The sequence below is a fragment of the Pteronotus mesoamericanus genome, unplaced genomic scaffold, assembly GCF_021234165.1.
Source record: "Pteronotus mesoamericanus isolate MK-2021 breed Mesoamerican mustached bat unplaced genomic scaffold, CSHL_Meso_final scaffold_31, whole genome shotgun sequence".
NCBI lineage: Eukaryota > Metazoa > Chordata > Mammalia > Chiroptera > Mormoopidae > Pteronotus > Pteronotus mesoamericanus.
In genome coordinates, this window is record NW_026555312.1 from 34,048,348 (window position 1) to 34,071,170 (window position 22,823).

General features: G+C 42.1%; 1 protein-coding gene across 1 annotated transcript in view; it reads right to left on the reverse strand.

Moving 5' to 3' along the window:
• SH3RF3 (SH3 domain containing ring finger 3) overlaps nt 1–22,823 on the reverse strand; it is a 171,863-nt gene that overhangs the window by 19,874 nt on the left and 129,166 nt on the right. The window contains exon 7 of the mRNA XM_054592010.1: nt 12,533–12,867. Coding sequence (XP_054447985.1) covers nt 12,533–12,867 — 335 coding nt within the window. The remainder of the gene's footprint in view (nt 1–12,532; nt 12,868–22,823) is intronic.

The following is a 22,823-nucleotide window of genomic DNA, read 5'->3' on the forward strand; positions in this document are numbered from 1 at the left end:
TACCTTTTGCGACAACATGGATGGACTTGGAGAATATTAAGCTATGTGAAATAAGCCAGTTGCTGAAAGACAAATATCATATGGTCTCACCTATAAGTGGACTCTATTTAACAAAATAACGAACAAAATAAACCACAGGCATGGAAACATGGAGCAGACTGAAAGTGACCAGAGAGGATGGGGAAAGAGGACAATGGGGCAAAGAAGAGGAAGGGACTGGACAAAGAACATGTATTAATGGCCCAAGGACATGGACAACAGAGTGGGAATTGACTGTGGGAGTGGGCAGTGGCAGTGGGATTGGTGCAGGGGATAAAGGGGGAAAAATTGAGACAACTGTAATAGAATAAACATGATTTATAAATTTTAAAAAAATGTTAAAAAAAGAAACTGTAACTTGTATTTAATTAAAGTTCCAAAGTAAGTAAAAAAAGAAAGAAAGAAAGAAAGAAAGAAATGACTTGAAAAAATGGGGGGGGGGGGGGGGGGAAGCTATGATAACCAGCTATTTCTGGGGAGGAAATTTACATTATTCACAAACCCTGATCCTAAATCCTTTGGTGTTCTTATGTTTATGCTCTCATGTTTATGAGTCTCAGACCCATGTGAATCGGTGTGTTCCTGCCATCATCTTCAAAACATCATCTGTTCTCTGTTAACATTAACATACTGATGTAATGAGATCATCTATACATTCCTATTACCTAGCCCCATTGAAAACCCTTTCAATAAAAGCCTTTGGACATAGGGGCTCTAGGCCTTTTCCACTAGAGGAAAGAGCCATCTCCGTCTACTGGCAGACAAAGAAATTTCTGTGATTACTTGTTTTATTTCCCCCCATCCATGACAACCCAGGGACAGGCTCTGTGGGATTCAGAGCCTCACTCCCTCCCTCAACTGGCGCCTGGACAGGGACCTGAAGATTCTGCCTCAACAAAGATCATCAGAAACAGTTTGCTTTCATCTGGCAGGGCCAGAAATATGCCTTCACTCTCCTACCTAAGGGGTGTATGAACCCTGTAGCCCTGTGCTGCATTCAGCTCACAGGGTTTTTTTTTTTAATTTTTAAATCATGTTTATTCTATTACAGTTGTCTCAATTTTTCCCACTTTGTCCTCCTCCACCCATCCACCCTGCCCTCCACTCCCACAGTCAATTCCCACTCTGCTGTCCATGTCCATGGGTCACAGAGATGTTGATCATCTTTCTCTTCTGCAACAAATTGGTCCATATATTGATGACATGCTGATTGGACCTGGTGGGCACTAGGCCTTTGTGTGTCAGAGGGTGAAAAATGAATCCAAGAGAAATTCAAGGGTCTTCTACTTCAGTGAAATTTCTAGGGGTCCACTGGTACAGAGCATGCTGAGATAGCTCTTCTCAGGGGAAGGACAAGTTGCTGTACCTGGCCCCACCTACAACTAAAAACAGACACAGCACTACTGGACCTCTTTGGATTTTGTAGACAGCAGCATCCTTACAGGGATGTGCCACTCCAGCCCATGTATTAAGTGACCAGAAAAACCATTAGTTTTGAGTGGGGCTCAGAAAAGAGAGGCTCTGCCACAGGTCCAGGCTGCTGTGCATGCTGCTCTGCCACTTGGGCCATGTGTTCCAGCATCTCCAGTGGGGTCTAAAGTGTCAGTGGCAGAGAGGGAAGCTTTTTCGAGCACTTGGTAGCCCCTGTAAGAGAATTGCAGTGCAGGCCCTTAGGATTTTGGAGCAAAGCCCTGCCATCCTCTGTGGATGACTATAGTCTCCTTTTCACAAACAGCTTGGGGCCTGCTACTGGGCATACTAGAGAATAAATGCTTAACTATGTGACCTGAGCTGCCCATCACAAACTGGGGTTTACCTGACCCATTAAACTCTAAGGTCATCAAATGGAAGTGGTACAAACATGATGGGCCCAAACAGGCCCTATGGCACAAGTAAGTTACAAGAAAAAGTGGACTAAATTCCCTTGATCCAACTCTCTCCTAGACTGCATCTATGGCCTCACAGGGTGCTCCCATGACCAATTGACAGAGGAAGAGAAGGCCGAGGCCTGGTTTACAGATATGCAGGCACCACCCCAAAGGAGACAGCAGCATTTATGGGGCATCCTTGAAGGACAGCAGTGAAGGGAAATCCTCTCAATAGGCAAACTGTGAACAGCATACTTGGTTGTAAATTTTGCTTGGAAGGAGAAATGGCTAGAAGTGTGATTGCAAACCAATTCATAGGCTGTAGCCAGTGGTTTGGCTGGTGGTCAAGGATGTGGAAGAAATATACGTGGAAAATTTATGACAAGAAGGCCTGAAAGAGTGGTGTATGGATAGACCTTTATTAATTGGCAAGAAATGTGAAAATAAACTTGTGCCCCATGTGGAGGCTCACCAAAGGCTGCCTTCAGCAGAGGAGGATTCTAATGATCCATTCTGTGGATACCAGTCATCCTCTTTCCCCAGGTAGTCCTGTCAAAGGGCTATTGTGGCAGAGTGGAGGTTATGCATGGGCTCAGTACCATGGACCTCCACTCATCAATGCCAACTTAGTTATAGTCAGTGCACAATGGTCAATCTACCAGCCGCAGAAACCAACACTGAGGCACCATTCTCTGGCATTATCAGCCAGTTACCTGGTGGCAGGATGATCACAATGGACCACTTCCATCATGAAATGGGTAAGATTCTTTTCCTACTAGAATAGACACTTACTCTGAATATGGTTTTGCTTTCCCTGTATGCAATGTTGCTGCCAAAACTATTCTCCATGGACTTACAAAATGTATTATGTGCCATGACAGTCTCACACATAGCATTGCTTCTGATCAAGGAACTCACTTCATGGTAAAGAAGTGTGTCATTACAGACACATGTTCATGGATTTTGTGTTACCATGTTCCTATCCATTCTGGCGGCTGGCTTGATAGAATGGTGTTTTAAAGATTTGGTTACAGTGCTGGCTAGGTGGCAGTACTTTGCAGGGTTGAGGCAAGGTTCTCCAGGAGGCTGCTTAGGCTATAAATTGGCATGCAATTGTCTCACAGCCAGGATTCACAAGTCCAGGAATCGATAGGTAGAGATAGAAATGGCATCATTCACTATTACCCGTAGTGACCTAATTGCTAAATTTTTTATTTATGTTCCCATGCCCTTATGCTCTGTTGTTATAAAAGTGTTAGTTCCAAAGGGACAAATGGTTCCACCAGGAGACTCAAAAATGATCCCATTGAATTGAAAATTACTACTGCTACTGTAACATTTTGGACTCCTGCTGCCTCTGAATCAATAGGCAAAGAAAGTAGCTCCTGTGCTGGCTGTGGTAACCGATCCTAGCTCCCAGGAAACTGACTGCTGTTCCACCAGAGGAAGCAGCAGTGTGTCTGGGATACAGGTCATTCCTAGGGGATCTCTCAGCATCACCATGCCCTGTGGTGAACATCAGTGAAAACCACAACAACCCAATTCAGACAGGACTAATATAGGCCTAAGCTCTTCAGGAAAAAATGTTTGGGGTCCCCTACCTGGCAAAGAACCATGACCAGCTGTGGTACTTGGGAAAGGCAAAGGGAATGTAGAATGAGTAATAGGAGAAGGTAGTTATAAAGATGAGCAAAACCAGTTGCAAAAACAAGAACTGTAATTGTCATGAATATTTCCTCCTTATTTTGTTACAAATGTTTGTGCATGTATGTGCATATGCATGTACATATCACACATATAAAATATATGTATTTTCTTCATTCTCTTATACCCTTACCATGTAACATAAGTTGTACTGACTTTACATCACAGCATTTAAGTTACAGGCTATCAAGGAGAATAGTGAACATCGCTCAAAGACTTTGCATTTTCTTCTGGGGAAAGGGTCTGTACATTTTCAGTTGTACACAGGATAGTTATATCATGTTCAGCAGAGGCATGACTTAATTATTGTCTTCATTTGGAGACTAAAGATGGTTTACAGAGATGGGGTTGGATGTCAAGTTTACAAAGGGGATAGACTGTAATGGTTAATTTTATGTTCAAAGTGACTAGGCTACTGTTTAGTCAAACACTAGGCTAGATATTTCTGAGAAGGTATAGTGTAGAGGTGATTAATTTCTACAACCAGTTGACTTTAAATAAAAGAGGTTACTTAGAGTATGTGCCTTGATAATGTAGGTGGGCCTCATGTATCAGTTGAGGGCCTTAAGAGCAATCTGAGATTTCCTGAGGAAGAAGAATTTCTGCCTTAAGACTGCAGCATCAACTTCTGCTTGAGTTTTCCCACTATTGGCCTGCCCCACAGATTTTCGGCTTGCCAGCCTCCATCATTGAATGAGCCAATTCCTTAAAATAACATCCATCTCTGTATCTCCAATTGGTTCTGTTCCTCTGAAGAACCCTGATGGAAAGTAATAACTAATTTCTTAGTAGTTAGCAGGAGATATTGTACCCATTTTAATAAACAAATTGAAGCCTTAAGAAATTTGTCTAAGCTGATATAAAAATGAAGAGAGAAAAAAAGAAAAAGAGTTCGAAGGCAATTGAAGCAAGCCAGAAATCTAGCCATTACTGCTAGTCTCACAAAGAGATCATAAAGCATTAAATTTTTTTTCTTTTTTTTCCCTTGCCTGAGGACATTTTCTCATTGCTTTTAAAGAGAGAGGAAGGGAGACAAACATTGGTGCAAGAGAGAAGTATCAGTTGGTTGCCTCCCATATGTGGACTGGGGATCTTATGCACCTTGACTGGGCATCATCTGTACCTGGACCATAGATCAAACCTGCAACCTAGGTATGTGCTTTAATCGAGAATCAAACTCATGACCTTTCAAATATGGGATGACAATCCTACTAACCGAGCCACGCTGGTCAGGGCAAGCAATAATATTTTCATTAAATTGGCCCATACTTGAGGTTATGGATAGAAAGGGTGTAAATCCTCTAAAAAGATTAATTTACTTCCATGCTATGTGGAAATGTGTCTTGTAATCTATTAAGTTATGACCTGGAAGGAATTACTATAACCATGAAATATGAGGCAAATGAAAATTAAGTCTGCCCCAAGAGTGACTCCATCCTAGAGGGAAATGATTGTATAATGTTGTTTTATCCCCCTGAGGTGACAGAATTCCTCTCACCTCCCACCACCACCTTTTGGGTGCTCCACAAAACAAAATGAAATCACAACCCACTAAACAACGATGCCAGCATTCTTGTTTCCTTCTCAGCACTGCCCTCAGTTATGTGATGGAGCGAAAAGCACCCACAAGCTCTCTAGAACATTAAAGATGCCCCATCATGCTGACATGGTTTGCCTTCTGTGAAGGGCAACCTGTTGGGTCCTTCTTCAGGCATTACCTCTGGTGTGATTTAAGGGATGTGTATATATGTTTTTCTTTTGAACCGATTCCATTCGCTGAGATCTTCTGGACATGAAAGACTGGAAAAAATAGCCCATAATTCTATGAACAATGTGAGGCTATGTCAGTAGAAAAGGAAGGTGGTAACAATGGTAGAATTTTGCAGAACAGAGTACAAACCTGATGAGGTGGGAATCAAGTGTGCCCAGTGGCCCATTACCACGCAAATGCCCACCTTCCATATCACCAGCCATGCTGTCATATTCATCTCTTGGTGTCCAGGAGCACTGTGTCAGCAGAGTGTAAAGTTCCTCAACAATCCTGGTTAGTTATGGTAAAGTTTGCTCTCTGGGGAGGGCTGTAGAACCCCCACAGCTATTACAGGTGATTTGTAAATTCTTTTCCACTTCTGGAGTTCAATTCTATTTTAAAAATAAATTTTGATTTAATTCTTTGCAGTTGAAATCCAACTCCTGACTAAAATAGTTTTCTTGGCTCCATCTATTGTTCAGGCTGAATGTCAGATATGAAACTGACACCTTAAAAAAACGCTTCATATCTGTGTTTCTCGGTGGACATGGACATTGGGAAAAATGAACCGGGAAAACAACCTCCAGTGCTTGAGGAAATGAATAAACACTACCTCACAAATATACTACACCAACCAATTTGGGTTCATTTTTTAGTGCAGCTCTTGATTTTGCAATGTTCAGTGTTTTTTTTTATTTTTAACTGCAAAGTCAAATCTATCTTAACATTTTTGGGGGATCTGGCCTTCAAGGACTCAAATTCTTATGAATGATTTCTAATATTTTTGTTCCAAATATTATGTTAAGCATTTATGGGATTAACTAATTGACTCCTCTCCTGAACTCAGGATGATAGATACTATCATCCTTATTTTACAGATGAAGAACCTGAGACATAGGAAGGCAAAGGAGCTTGCCCAAAGTCAGTCATTTGGTAAACAGAAGAGCTCTGATTTATACCACGATGCCATACCCCAGACCTACCCTCTATGCTAATTGATCAATTTGTGTTTTATTTCTCCAAATTCAAGTTTCACTTACTATTGAAGTGATTTTGGCTCCTGCTTCCTCCCCTCATCCCCAGCCAACCCTGAATGCTCAGTGGAAGGAAGCTCTGGGAGAAGTTGGTCCATAGGAGCAGAGGAGAGGGAATGCGCACTCACCTGAGCACTGACAGGCCTGGTTTACTCCCAGTGATTACTAGCTGCTGGTCTTGGGCAAGTAACCTTGCCCTTAGGACCTGCATGTCCACACTTGTACCCAGAAGTGCATTGGACTGAGTCTCATCTGGAACAAAGGCCAGAGTTTCTGTGAGACAACCAGGGATGTGCTGTGCACCAGCTGTAGTGCATTGCTGGGAGAGAGCAAATACCAGGACTATGTCTCTAGGCTACCACAGACCAGGACAGCACCACTGCCCTGTCCCACTAAGGAGTCTTGAGTTCTGATGGGCAGGAGGAAGAGGCTGCTGCCCTTGTCACCAGGGAAGGGCTCTAGTAGCATGCTTCTTCCAAAAATAAGTTTGGTGTGAAACTTCAAAATGCTGCTGTTTCGACAGCTTTCAGAACAGATTCATTTTCAGCTTGAAAATTATTCATCAGCCAAATGCTAGCTTTCGTTATCTAATAGAAGGCAGCCCACCTACAGGGAGTTGAGAAAAGATGTGAAGTCACTAGGGCTTGCAGGGTCCCTATCAGGCAGAAAGAGGCTGCTCTCCCCACCTGTGTACCAACGCTAGTGCCAGGTGCATGCAGAGCTGCCCAGAACGAGTGTCCCTGGGGTAAAGCGGGCTTCCATGGACCACAGCTTCCAGCCAACTGCCAGACTCCACAGCAATTCATTCATGGGGCAGACAGTGTTCCACAAGGATGTGCCACATGGGCCTGTGGCCAGCAATGCTTTGTGAGTCATCCTCGTCTGCTGTTGTCACACATGAGACACAGCACTAGTCTGTGGGTCTCTACACATTTGGGCATGATCAGCAAGCAAGTCAAGAGCAAGTCTTCCACAAGATATCAGTGTGAGGAACAGGAATTCAATAATGGTGAGATCAGACCCAGTCCATTCCCACCTCGCATTTAATGTCAATAGATGCAGTTGGACACCTCCTCCGCTGGCCAGGCTGGGGGACTCACCAACTAGCTTGTGACACAGGAAGGCATCTGCCTGTCTCAAAACTGGAAATACACTGGCAGCAACTGAGCTTTTGGTTACAGAGCCTATAGCCACCCTCCTCCCAGAATGCATTTTTGAAAGAGCACAAGTATAGTCTTGCTTACTTCAGGGAGCCCCAATGGGAGAGAAAATAAGTTCATATACCAGTGACATTTCACTTAAAAAAAAAAAGCTGCCTGGTTGTTCTAAAGAGCTTCATTCTCAAGATTTCTTTAGATTGCACATTTCTGAGTTTTCATTAAAAATATAATCATAGCCTTATATATACATGCCCTTTGAGATAGACTCCAATCTACCATATGTATATAAATACATTTAAATGGGTGAGATGTAAATAATAAAGTACAAGTGTATCTGTAAACACATTTCCCATAATGTCCCTGTCTCAGGCCAGGCCAGCTTACTGACATTATGAATCATTCTGTGAGGTTTCCTGTTCCACGCAGACCAAACTGTTCCATGAAGCCTTCACTATAAAGCCTATGACATTCGCAACAATATGGTCAAGTGGTTTGCTGTCATAGTTGCATCCAATGTGAAACCAGAAGGCAGACCCTCGGTTGCACACTCTGCTCTCCGATCTGAACTCATGGCCTCTTGCCAGCAGCTACCCCAGACCCCTCCCTTAGGAACTCCTGAACAAACCAAACACCCTTGCTGAGGTTACAGCCTACCATGTGATGGAGAGGCCACCACAAGTCAGCCCACTGAAGTCAAGATAGCATTGACATAGGGGCTGGGACGCCAGAGTTCTTATGCTGACTCCACTGCCAATGCTGTGTAACCCCAGGCAAGTCCCTCGACATTTCTGAGCCTCAGGCACATTTCTGAAAACGAGGAGTTTAATGAAAAGACCTTTGATGGCTCTTTCTAGTTCCAATGTTCTATTATTCTGTGGGACTGAAACTATCTCATCCATAAGCAGAAGGTTAAGATTTTTCTGACCTAAAAAGATTTTATTAGTCATGACAGGGAAAACTTATTGGCAGAAGTTTTTCCAACTCTCTTTAATCTACAAATATCACAAGGCCTCCTCTGAGCGAGGCACTCTTCAGGGATCCATTAAAAAAAAGAATGTTATATCAGGACTCAGCACACTCAACAAAAGCAGTTACAATTGTTTCCCCCAATATCCGTACCCCTCTGTGTACCATGCAGGCTGACTAGTCTACTTCACCCTATGTATCCTATTCGATCTAAATAAAAATTTGATCCTCGTACACTAAATTAGTTTTGTGGCCCATGAATGAGTCATTTTCAACCACGTGGTTTGAAAGATGTGGCTGCCAAACTCATAGGAAAGGGTAAGTGCCTTGTGGGCATGTTAACAGCAGGAGAGCATTATGTGAAGTCAGGCCCATAAAAGAGTCACAATGTGGAAGATGGTTAATTGAAAAAAGAGAAAGAAAGAAAGAAAAGAAGAAAGAAAGAAAGAAAGAAAGAAAAGAAGAAAGAAAGAAAGAAAGAAAGAAAGAAAGAAAGAAAGAAAGAAAGAAAGAAAGAAAGAAAGAAAGAAAGAAAGAAAGAAAGAAAGAAAGAAAGAAAGAAAGAAAGAAAGAAAGAAAGAAAGAAAAGAACGAACGAAAGAAAGAGCCCAGAGCTCAGGGAAGGGAAGGATCATAGCCTAAGTCCTTCCATCAGGCCTTAAATTTCACCCTCTGCCCAGAGCCAGACAACCCAAACTGATGAGCAGCTGTTAGCTGACAATGAGGCCCTTGAAGGGCTGCCTTGCTACCTCCCAGCTGTTCACAGCCTCCTCACCCTCAGCCACATCCTCTGGCCTCTGCTCAGGCTCTACCACTAACGTGGAAGGTCCTCCCACCTGTGAGGCATAAACTCATCAGGAAGCCTTTTGTTCCCTGGACCAGGCATTCTTCTTGGCCCCTAGTCCTGTCCTCAGACCTGTCACTCTATTGCAGTTGCCTGAGTCCCTTTGTCCTAGACTGGGTGTCAATCACACCTGGGCTGAGGCTTCCGTTGCTATAGACTCCAATGCCTAGGACTCTGCCTGGCCCATGCACACACTGTTTGAAAGAGACAGGTGAGTGACTGAGTGACTTCTAGCTAGCTGTTCAGGGAAGGCTTTAAGATCAGTTGCCCATGACCGAGGGAGAGCCATGAGCTTTTTCTTCCTTCCTGAGCATGTCACTGGGGGCCCCAGGAGTCTCACCAGTCAAGGTGTTTTCTCATAAGCACAAACTTAGAAGGGTCCAAATCAAATTTCAGCAGAGCTCAGCACGTGCACTATGAAAACACACAGGCACTGAGGTTTAGGTCTTCCTGGACATTGGGGTTAGGAGTTAACTGTCTTTTCTCTGTGAAAATTCAGTAACAGAAATAACCTGGAGGATATTGCCAGATCCTTTTAGAAGTCCTTTGGCCATACTCAGACATAGGCACATCTACAGTGGGCTCCCAGAAGTCGATGTGAAGCTGACCGCTGTGTTATCAAGGTTGGGGAAACCTGTTCAGTTGTAATCATGCACACTGCTGGCTCAGAGCACATTGCAATGGCTTGCTTGCTTGTGAGGAATGGGATTTAAACAGCCATCATCTTGAATCTTTTGCTGGAAATAGCAGCTGTGGGCATTTTGTACCTTACTATGAATGAGGAAAAATGCAACTATGAACACAAAAGGGAAAAACAATGGGTGCTTTATCAGGCTACAGCTTTTCTTTCTTTCTTTTTTCCTTTCTTTCCTTCCTTCCTTCCTCTTTTTTTCCTCTGTTTGAAAGGTGAGAAATGAAAACTACACATAACATTGGAAGGATGATGTACTTGTCTAGCAGGGTTTGATGCTGATGATTGCTGCTGTACCTATGAACACATGCTCACTTAATCTTACCAAGTCCATTTCAGATTCTACTTGAACAAAGCATAAATTGCTCCCTGTGCTTTGAGAAGTCTGTGCCCAAGCCAGGCTTGGCTAGGTACAAGCTGTGGTGGCCTGTACATTCCCACTGCCAGGCTGGGCAAGCCTGGGGAGTCCTCTGAGCTAAGCTGATGTATCTGCCGCTTTCCATCTGCAAGCAGGGTTTTCTTCCAAGGTGCCTTCCAACAAGAGGGACCCTGGACTCCACTGCTCCTTGCTGATGTAGGAGAATTGTTATCAGAGAATAAGCCTTGAGTGAAAGCAAAATACCTGTTGAGTGTCTAACAGGCTGGGCCTGTGCAAAGCAGACCGAGTGCTGGTCTTCATTAGCAACACACTTAGGAGGGCCAAGACGGTGAACAGTATCACTCTCCATTTTGCTTCCTACAAACCTGACCCTACTTGGTGATGAACTGCCTGAAGCCATCCCTGTGTCACAAACTATACAGAGGGAATTTAGGGGCAAAGAACCAAAACTGTTTACAGAGCTATTGTAGCACTTCCCTAGGTCTGTCCCATTTTTTCTCAGCATTTAGGATCTTGGCTTCCAACAAAGATGTCCAAATAAGAGAGTGGGACCACACCACCACCTGTGCTGCCTAACTAGACACAACCACATCTAATCAGGCTGTAGGTAGGAGGAGCAGATCAAGACTCCAGTGATTTTCAAACAGACATGAACACAACATAGAGCAATCACTGTGCTTCACACCCAGGCATCCTGTTAGTCTCAAGGAGCTTTGAGCTTTGACAGCTGAGCACTCAGCAGCAATGGCTGTGACTAAGGCCTTTTCTATGCCAGTTAGCATGGGAATCACCTTCCTCTGCACCAGGCAAGACAGGTGGTGACAAGATCTGAGCAACGATCAAGAGGTCTTGTTGTGTGTATGGGGGTTCCTGGACTCCCATAAACCACAGGGTGCTGAGGGTGGGTGTAGCTGCAGGGGTTCCTGGGCTGGACTGAGCAGCCAACACTGGTTCTGGTACTGTCCCCAAAGAACAGGAGAGACTGCCTTCACTAGTGTTGAGGGTCTCTTCCTAGCCCTAGCTAGCACACTCCAATCAAACACACTGGCTTTATATGGGAAGGTTTTAAAAGATTCACAGAATGTGGTAAAGCCAAGAGAGAATGAGCATAAACCTTTCATGCAGCAAGGCCAATAGAGATGGTTCCCTGTTGAAGATCTAGGCTCATGCTGTCCATAGATCCAGCTAGTATGACACTGGCCCCTGAGCACTAGCACTGTCCCACTGGCTTTCCCCGTGGCTCTCAAAGACTGAATGTGAAGAAGGGTAAAATATGTCATCAACAAATTTTTAATACAGATTATGTGTTAAAATGATAACATTTTTGGATATGGAATTTAATATATTATACCATTAAGTGAATTTTACTTTTTAATTTTATTTTTAAATTTATTTTAACTTTTTAAAAAGGTGGCTACTAGGAAATTTTAAATTAGATGCGCGTCTTGATTTACAGTTTTAGTGGACACCATTGATTTAGAAATCTGGAGTCTAATCCTGGCTAATCTAATGTCTAGCCAGGTGGCAACTGAGGCAAGCTCATTGGAATCAGATTCATTTTGTGAAATAAACTAACTTCCTTTACAGTTAAAAGAAGAGCTAAAAATGCTACCCACACCAAGTCCCAGGCTGTCATCCCTCTCTCATTTCTCCTGGGAAGACAGATCTTTCCCATGTAACTGAACAGACTGTGGACTGACAAGGATTCACATGGAAGGGAGTGGGTGCTCTTCACATTGTACATACGTAGATTTGTGCAGTTATTAATGTAATATCCTGGTACATGGCAATAAGAATGTTGTTCTAAAAAAATGAGTATATCACAATGATTTTCCTAGATGGACATCTTGAGGAGGAGACATATTTTTTTTTTATTTGCATTCAACTGTAGTTGGGTTTGGGTCAACCATATGTGGACCGGAGGCCTGAGTTCCACTTTAATAACCAGCTGCTTTGTGGTTTGACCTCCATGTCTGTCACATGCCTGGTGTTCACCTTCAAGTCTTAGTTGTACAAAATATCCTTGGCATCTGGTGCCAAAGAGTTACAATAACCAGATGGGCCAGGGCCAGGGCTCACTCATGATGGATTGCTTACCTTTTCGTTTTTCTTCTCGTCAGGTTTGCATCCCCTGTTGGTGGGGCTGGATGTGGACAGGACACTGATGGTTCCCCCTCCGGTGTCCCCGTCGAGACTGACAGCAGTGACATTGGGAGGTGTGATGGCTGATGCTGCTGACGTGAGTGGGATGGTTGGCCGGGTGCACTGAGCCTCAGTGATGGTCTGCATTGGGGGCTGGTGGAGGTGCTGTGGGGATACCACAGAGTGGGGCCTGAGGCTGGCTGTGGGCAGGCGGGACGGGGAGTTTTGGGTGTGCAGGGGTGACACCATGGCAGTTGGTCGGTCTTGAGCCTGAGCAGAGGAGTGAGCAGCTGGAGCACAGGGTTGGAGAGAGGGTGAGTTGAAAGGTTAGTTTGTAACCTGCCTTGCAATTGCAATATATTCTTTCCTGGGACAGTCTGTCCAGTCTCTACAGACCTAGACACATGTCACAGGGAGAGCCTGAGCCCCGCAGCCCAAGAACACATGCAGATAGCCTGCCCTCAGGACTGCAGACACCATTTCCTGCCTCACTGCCAGTTTCTTATTGAGTCCGTGGCTGGCCCTCTCTGCTGTGAAGGGCTAATGCATTCACCGTTGTTAGAATGTTGGTGACAAAACCTGAAGGGGAACCCTACACATGGGGTGTCGTTGCCAACAGCTCCCTAGACTGCAGTGCCCAGGATTTGTTTCTGACATTTAGTACTTGGCTTGGCTGAGTTGTGCCCATCCCAGGACAAAGAGGCTTGTACGTCCCTTCCCTCCCCACTGCAGCCCAGGGAGCATGCACTACTCCTGACCTTCTCATCTGCATACTGCAGCCTCGGCTTCCCACTCACATAGGAGGAGCCTCACGGCCAGAAGCCTTCCCTTGCCTAAAGATGCTAGAACTCTGAAGGAAAACATTTGTAGAAATCTGTCATCTGAAAAGACAGTTCCCTCCAAACACAGCATCATGTTACAATGAATCTCGCTATAGCTTCTGTTAGTAATTTTGAAGATCCGTCTCCTCACTAATTACATAAATAAAGAGGGGAGAGCATGAGCCACATCACAGGGACAATGAGTTCTAGCCAGGGTGGATCTGGCTCAAAGAGAGAGACACAGCTGGTGGCAGCAGGCATCGCTTCCAACATTGCACAACTCAGTTTCAGTTGTGTTTGCCTTATTACTCAGAGAAAATTTATGTCACACTGTTGCTATTTTCTAGCACCAGACTTTGTGGCATGCATGGACTCAGCAACATGCAGCAAAATGATTTCTTCAGCCCCAGATATGCCTTAGAAAGAGCACCCGCTCAAATACCTGCCCAACTCCCCACTGCAAAGCAACTCCTCCCTCTGACAGTGTGTTGGGAGCCTGTCCTTTTTTTCTAGCAGGTTAGATGCTGGGGTGGCGGGGGAGGTGTGGTTATTTCTGGTTTTAAAAACTACTCAGGTTTTGGGATAGCTTTGGATCCTCCCTCAACATGGCTCCGCATTTCAAAGGAAGACTAGGTTAGGCAATGATGCAGATCAATGAAGCCAGCAGGGTCACTTAATCACCCCAGGTAATCTAGAACTTGACCAGTGCTCCTGGGGCCATTTATTTGCCCCTCCCCTGCTGTTTGAACTCTCTTGCACCCTACAGCAGTCCTGTAATGGAAGGTGACAGCTCAGTTAGAGAAGAGCAATCCCACTTGGGTCCAAGAAGCTCTGCAGGGGCTGCTTCTGGTTCTTCTGCTGAGGGCTCACACAGCTCACCTCGACCTCTGGCTGGCTCAGGTAGAAACCTGACTGCACATCTCCTTAGTAAACCATATACAAAATAAGAGAGGGTGTTTCAGAAAGTTCTAAGCTCACGAGCCATGAAGTCTTTCTGACATCATCTCCTAATCCCTCCCTTCTTCCTTGCAGCGACTCTGGCTTCCTGGCTATTCCTCACACAGACATGTAGGCTCTCTCTCTCCTCACAGATTTGGTGCCCACTGGGTCTGTCACACAGACTGCCTTTCCCTAGATAGCTGCTCTGCTGCTTCCAGTCAACTCAAGTGCCACCTTCCTGGAGAAACTGTCCTCACCAACCCCCTGAACAGTGCAACCTGCCCCTCTGCAATCTCAGCCCTCCTTGCATTGCTCTAATTTTTCTTTTCTCCAAAGGCATTTATTTCCTTTCAATAACTTGTATAATATACTTCTTTATTAAGAACTGATTGTTCATTGTCTGTCTCCCCCCCATACTGTAAGCTCCATTAGGGTGGGACATTAGATGTTTAATTTACTGACATATTTCAAAGAGCTGGAATAGTGCCTGGCAAGTAGTAGGTGCTTAATTGTTTTTTAATAAGTGAATAAGTCTTTGAAAAAAGAAAATCTCACTTAAAACATCTCCACACATTTCACAGAATTGAATCACTAGAGAAGAAAAAATACTCCATAAGAAAGAAAAGCATGAAACATTACACCAGCTGGTAGCAGAATTTAGGACCCTATTTATCTTCAATAGGATTCACCCTCAATTTTTCCAACCATCCATCAACCAATGGACTCTGACATAGACTACTATTCCTCTATTGATCTTACTAGTTAGCAATGCCAAAACAACTTATACAAGAGATGTAGGCTGTTTGAGAAAACACTACTTACTCTTCTACAATTATTAGTTTCCCTTTTCCTTTCTTTAAGCCTTTGGCATGTTTCAGTAACTCAGGAGCCCCAAATGCCATTATCCCTCAGTTCACTCCTGTCTCCAGTATGTAGAAACTGTCCTAGCATCCAGCCAATAAAAAGCAGCTGAATGAATAAATGACCTGTTCTATCATCAACTTTGTCCTTTTTCTTATTCTCAGGTTTACCACTTCCCACTTCCTGGGTGAAATGAAACACTATAAACTTCCACAGCTTCAGGCCAGCCTCTCTCTCCACTCACCCACACCCAGACCCACCGTTCCCTTCAAGGATTACAGCGTCTCACCAGTCAACCCTTTACCCGCATCTAAATACTTTCCCCTGGCTCAGAGCCTTGTCTCTTGTATTTAGCTCTTCTAATAGCTTTGCTCCTGTAATTTACTAATGAAGTTGTCTCTCCCATTTAAAAAATTATCCTCCTTTTATACTTGGTCTTCTGGCTAGTACGTCCTTTCCTTGCTATTCTTTATACCTAATATTCTTTTTTCCCTTTAATTATGTTTCATTGATTATGCTATTACAGCTGTCCTGATTTTTCCTCCTTTGTCCCCCCTCCAATCCCAACTCCCTCAGGCAACACCCCATCCTTGTTCATGTCCACTGGTCATGAGTATAAGTTATTTGGCTACTCCATTTCATATGCTGTACTTTACATTCCCGTGGGTATTCTGTAACTACCTATTTGTACTTCATCCCCTCACCTCTCACCCATTCTCCCACACTCACCCTCCCATCTCTTTAGCCTTTGGCATTCTAATTATGATGTACCTTGGGGTGGACCTCTTTATATCTATCTTGTTTGGGACTCTGCACTTCCTGGACTTGCATGTCTATTTCCTCCACCAAATTAGAGAAGTTTTCTTTCATTATCATTTCATATAGATGTCCAATTTCTTGCTCTTTCTCTTCTCCTTCTGGTACCTCTATGAAGTGAATGTTGGATTGCTTAAAGTTGTACCACAGGCTTCTCACACTATCCTTGTTTTTCTGGATTCTCTTTTCTTCCTGTTGTTCTGATTGGTTGTTTTTTGCTTCATTATGTTCCAAATCATTGATCTGATTCTTGGCTTCATCCACCCTACTGTTGTTTTGCTGTAAATTGTTCTTCATTTCAATTAGTGTATCCTTTGTTTCTGACTGGGTTTTTTTTATGCTGTTGAGGTTCTCATTAATTTCCTTGAATATCCTTATAAACATTATTTTGAACTCTGCATCTGATAAATTACTTATCTCCATTTCGTTTAGCTCTTTTTCTGGAGTTTTGATCTGTTCCTTCATTAGGCCATGTTTCTTTTGCCTCCTTGTTTTGGCAGCCTCCTTGTGTTTGTTTCTATGTATTAGATAGAGCTGCTTTGACTCTGTGTCTCAGTAGTGTGGCCTAATATAGTAGGTGTGCTGTAAGGTCCAGTGGCATAGCCCCTCCTATCACCTAAGCTGGGTACTCAAGGTGTACCCTTCATGTGGGCTGAGTACACCCTCCTCTTGTAGTTGAGCCTTGGTTGCTGTTGATAGATCAATGGGAGGGATTTACCCAGGTCAGTCAGCTGCAAGGGCTGGCTGTGACCACTGACCACCAATCTCTGCTGTTCTTGGAGGATCAGCTGTGCAGGGGCAGGGTGGTGGTGCTCTGATGTGGTCTATAGTTGTCCACTGGGTGCGCTGGCCCTGGGGTTTCCTAGGTGATGCCGGGCAAGGTAAGCCCCTACCTTTGTTTCACCTGGGGTACCCTGCCTGAGCTATAAAGCAGTCCCAGATGGCTGCTATGTGTGCTTGGCTTAGAGATTCACAGGCGAAGCCAAGCTATGAATCTAACCTGGCTGCTGTTAGTGCCTGACCTGGGGCTCACTGAAGCCAGCCGTTGCTTGTTTGATAGGATTTAGAAAGTTGTGAAGCATGAGCCAAGACCAGCCATTCACATGGAAAAGCAGCTTTGGTGGGCTCATAAGCTGGGTGGGATGGAGTCTCCGGGGATCTCCAAGGCAGGTCAAACAGTGCTGGCCAGGCTGATGGAATCTTAGATATGGTACCAGTCTGCTGGCTTTGTTGGGGGAAGGCCCAGAAATAGGACAATGGCCTCTGCTCGCCTTGATGTCAGATACCTCAGCCTCTCCCTGCATACCACTGGTGCCCCTCAAGCAGCCACTCTATCACCAGAGATCAGAGGGAGTGAGTCTGAGTAGATGAGTCCGCATGCAGGTTCTTTAAGGGGAACTGATGGGACTTTAGAAGTTTTTCCACTGATTCAATACCCTCTGATTTTTGAAGCCAGAAGTTGTGGGGACTTATTGCCTTGCACTGCAAATCTGGGCTGGGGGGCCTTGTGTGGGGCTGGATGTCCTTGCTGTCAAGATATCCCTCCTGAATTTTTATCCACCACATGTGGTTGTGGAACTGCCCATTCCTAGTCTGCACCTCTCCTACCAGTCTAGATAGATGTGGTTTCTTTAATTCCATAGTTGTTAGACTACTCTTCAAGTCAATTTTTTGTCAGATATGAGGAATAGTTGTTCTATATCTTAGCTGTAATTTTGATGTGGTGAGCCATGTCTGCCTCTGCCACCATCTTGACAGGATGTATACCTAATATTCTTGAAGTAATGCTGACACTGGCTCTTTCTCACTTTTTATTCATTTGTCTGTATGATTTGTTATTTGCTCTCATAGTACTTTTCACCTCTGCTCTGTGTTATGGATAAATTCCATTGTATGCTTTCCAGTGTCACTAATTTCTGTCTTCTACTGAGTTGAGTCTAGAGTCATTAGTTTTTGTAATTAAATAAATATATTTTCCCTTTCCAAAATTTCAAGTTTGTTCTTTTTCATATTTAACAGTTTCTGATTCATAGCTATCCATCTCTTTTTTTTTTCTTCATAATACCCTGTTTTCTCTTTCTTTTTTTAGAGGGTGGATGCCATTTCTATTTCCTTTCGGAGGATCTTAAAAATACTGATATCAAAGGCTTTTTCAGATTTCTCTCTTATTTCCTTCCCACTTCTTAAGTTTATTGGCTATCCTATATGTATTAGTTGCCCCCAGGCTCTGAGATTTTAGTGTGCAGCTCATCTTGAGTGGAGATGTCTTAGTGCTGTTGTTTCTGGGCTTGCTTACTTCTCAGGGTCTGGCATTTCGTTGCTATTTCTGCATGGTCCTCTGGGACCTCCTCTTAGAACCAGGTGTAATAGGATAGTTTGAGTTCTGGTCTTCCAGAGGTGGTACGGGCCTAGTCCTTAGGCCACAGCCAAACTCATCTCTGTGCCCAGGTGGGACTCTCTATTCCCTCCCACACCTTAGGCAGTGGCTCAGTATCGACCATACCCTGGAAGAAGCCGTGACTGGGTCTGGTCCCTGATACTCCCCAGGGCTCCTTGTTCTTGCTCTCCTGCAGGAGCTGAAAGTCAGCCAACACCACCTGCTTTTCATTCTGGAGCCCAGGAGGAGGTCAGCATTTCAACCCCACTTGCTGTTCTATGTTCCATTTTGTTTCGATCCATAGAGTTGACTTTTCAAAAACTTTAAAACAAATAAGCAAAACTGTCTATGATTAGCACAAAGAAAGTAGGGGATTTTTAAGCTCACTCTTCCACACTATTCAAGAGTCATTCATTCATTTCTCAGTCCACAGAAATATGGTTTCTCACCCATCACTCCAAGAAATACTATCTGGAAAAGAGCAGTTATGATTCCACCTGTTTTCAGAAAAAGTATCCATTGATCTAGTTGTTTATATTTACAACAACATCACACTGCCTTGATTACTGAGTTTTATAATATGTCTTGAAATCAGTGTTAGCTCTCCAGATTTGTTGTTCTTTTCAAGGTTGTTTTTGGCTATTCTAGGTCCTTTGCATGCCTGTATGAATTTGAGAGCCAGACTACCAATTTCTATTGAAAAGTTAGGTCAAGTCTTGACTGGTATTCCATTGAATCTATAGGTCAATTTTGGGAGTATAAACACCTTAATAATACTAAGTCTCCTCACTCATGAATAAAGCATATCTCTCTGCTTATTTAAGTATTCTTCAATTTCTTTTAGCAATACTTTGTAGTTTTCAGTGTACAGGTCTTTTTCATCTTTTGTCAGATTTATCCCTAAGTAATTTATATTTTTTTATGCTATTAAAATTGGTATCATTATTTTTAAATGTCAATTTTCAATTATTCATTACTAGCATATAAAACTACAATTGTTTTTTGTATATTAATCTTGTGTCCTGCAACCTTGCTGAATTCATTTATTACCTTGGAAAAAACCTGTGTGTGTGTGTGTGTGTGTGTGTGTGTGTGTGTGTGTGGATTCTTTAGGGTTCTTTCTCTGCATAAGATCATGTACTCTGGAAATTGAGATAGTTTAACTTCTCCCTTTCCAATCCGCATGCCTTTATTTCTTTCTCTTGACTAACTTCTCTGGTTAGAACTTACAACACAATATTGAATAGACATAGCAAGAGAGGGCATCCTTGTCTTGATCCTGATCACAGAGGGAAAGTTTTCAGTCTTTCATCAGTAAGTTTAATGTTAGCTGTGGGTTTTAATAGATGTCCTTTATCAGGTTGAAGAAGTTCACTTATTTCTCATTTTCTGAAAACTTTTATTAGGAATGGATGATGAATTTTGTCAAGTTTTTTCCCTACATCTATTCAACTGACCATGTTATTTTTATTTTTGAGTTTGTTAATACAGTAAACTATAATAAATCAAACCTTGAATTCCTTGAATAAACACTACTTGGTCATGGTGTACAATTATCTTTTTTATTTATTGGCATAGTGGATTGTTAAAATTTTGTTTATAATTTTTATGTTTATAAATAATATTGGCCTAAAGTTTCTTTTAATGTCTTTGGTTTTAGTATAAAAGTAATGCTGGTCTTATAGAAAGAGTTAGAAAAAGATTTTCTTCCTTTTCTAAGTTTTCTGGAAGAGTTTCCAAAGAACTGTTGTAATTTCTTCCTTAGCCATTAGGTATATTTTGCCGATGAAGCCACTTAGACCTGGAGTTTTATTTGTGGAAGGTTTTAAACTAATCCAATTTCTATAATAAACATAGGCCCCTCAGATTATTAAATTCTTTCAAGTTTATTAGTTTACTGAGTTTACTGACATAAAGAGTTTTTATAATAATCTTTTACTATCCTGTAGAATCAAAAGTGATGCCACTTCAATTATTACTGATATCAATAATTTATGTATTCTCTCTTTATTCTTTATGCCTCTGGCTAGAGGTTTATCAATACTATTATTGATATCAATGAATTAAGTGATTTTATCTACTGTAATAAGCTTTCAATTTCATTGATTTATGCGCTGATCTTTTTCTACTGATTTTTGTGGTCCTTTTGTTCTTTTGATTATAGTTTCTTAAAGTGAAACTAGGGTAACTTATTTGAGATTTTTATACCATTTGCTAATATAGGTGTTTAGTGATATAAACTTCCAAATTTTGATATAATGTTTTTATTTTCGTTCAGTTTAAAATGCTTTCTAATACTACTTTTGATTTCCTCTTTGATTGGTGGGTAATTTTGAAGTATGCCATTTAGTTTTTAAATATCTAGAGATATCTCTGTGTTACTGATTTCTAATTTAACTCTATAATGATTAGGAAATATATTTTCAGTGACGTGAAATGTTTAAGATTTGAGATTTACTCTACCCAGCAAGGCTCTCAATTAAAATGGAAGGTGAAATAAGGAGTTTCCCAGACAGAAGAAGACTAAAAGAATACACCTCCACCAAACCAGCACTACAAGATATTCTACAGGGACTGCTTAAAGAAGGTGAAGAAAAAGAGTCAGAAAGAGAAGAACACAGGTACAAAGGGAAAAAATGAATAAGTACCTATTAATAATCACTCTAAATGTAAATGGTCTAAATGCCCCAATCAAAAGACACAGGATAGCTGAATGGAAAACAAAACATGACTCAAACATTTGCTGTCTATAAGAGACCCAACTCAGAACAAAGGACCTACACAGACTGAAAGTAAAGGGATGGAAAAAAAATATTCCAAGCAAATGGACAGAAAGAAAAATACAGGGGTAGCAATACTTATATCAGACAAAATAGATTTCAAAACAAAGGACATAAAAAGAGACCCAGAAGGGCACTTTATAATACTTAAAGGAAGAATCCATCAAGAAGACAAAAACATTGTAAACTTATTTGCATTAACATAGGAGCACCCAAATATATAAGGAAAATCTTGGACCACTTCAAAAAGACATAGACAGCAACACATTGGTAATAAGGGATTTTAACACCTCACTATCAAAAATGAATAGATCTTCCAAACAAAGCATACACAAGATATTGTGGAAGTGACTGATGCATTAGATTAAATGGACTTAATTGACATATATAGAACCTTTCATCCCAAAGAATACACATTCTTTTCAAATGCACATGGAACTTTTTCAAAGACAGGCCACAAGATAGGACACAAAACAAGCCTTAAAAAATTCAGGAAAATTGAAATACTAACAAGCACTTTCTCAGACCACAAGGGCTTGAAACTGTAAACCAACCACAAGGAAAAACCTCAAAAACTTGCAAACTCATGGAGACTGAATAGCACACTGTTACATAATGAAAGGGTCAATAATGAGGTAAGGAAAGAAATCAAAAAGTCTCTGGAAACAAATGAAAATGAACATACAACAGTCCAAAATCTATGGGACACAGCAAAGGCAGTCCAGAGAGGGAAGTCCATAGCAATACAGGCCTACCTAAAAAAAGACAGGAACATTTCAAATAAATGACCTAATCCTACAACTTCAAGAACTGGAGAAACAACAACAAATAATTCACAGAGCTAGTAGAAGAAAGAAAATAATCAAGATCAGAGCAGAACTGAATGACATAGAGACTAAAAGAACAATTCAAACGATCAACCAATCCAGGAGCTGGTTCTTTGAAAACATAAATAAAATCGACAAGCCTTTAAGCAGACTCATCATGAAAAAAAGGGAGAGGACCCAAATAAATAATATCAGAAATGAAAGAGGAGAAATAACAACTGATACCACAGAAATACAAAGGATTGTAAGAAATTACTAAGAACAATAACACGCCAAGAAATTAGGAAACTTCGATGAAATGGACAAGTTTCTAGAAAAGAATAATCTTTCAACACTGAATGAAAAAGAAGCAGAAAGCCTGAACAGACTGATAACAGTTGGTCAAATTGAAGTCATAATCAAAGAAGTCCTGGCACACAAAAGCCCTGGACTGGACGGTTTCACAGGAGAATTTTACAAAACATTTAAGGAAGAGCTAACTCCTGTTTTTCTCAGATTATTCCAAAAAATCCAAGATGAGAGAAGACTCCCAAGCTCTTTTTCTGAGGCCAGCATCACCCTAATCCCAAAACTGGATAAAGACACTACAAAGAAAGAAAACTACAGGCCAATACTGCTGATGAAACATAGATGCTAAAATCCTCAACAAAATATTGGCACACAGCATCCAGCAATACATTAAAAAGATCATCCATCATGATCAAGTGGAATTCATCCCAAGGATGCAAGGATGGTTCAATATATGCAAGTCAATAAATGTAATACATCACATAAACAAAAGTAAAGACAAAAACCATATGATCATCTCAATAGATGCGGAAAAAG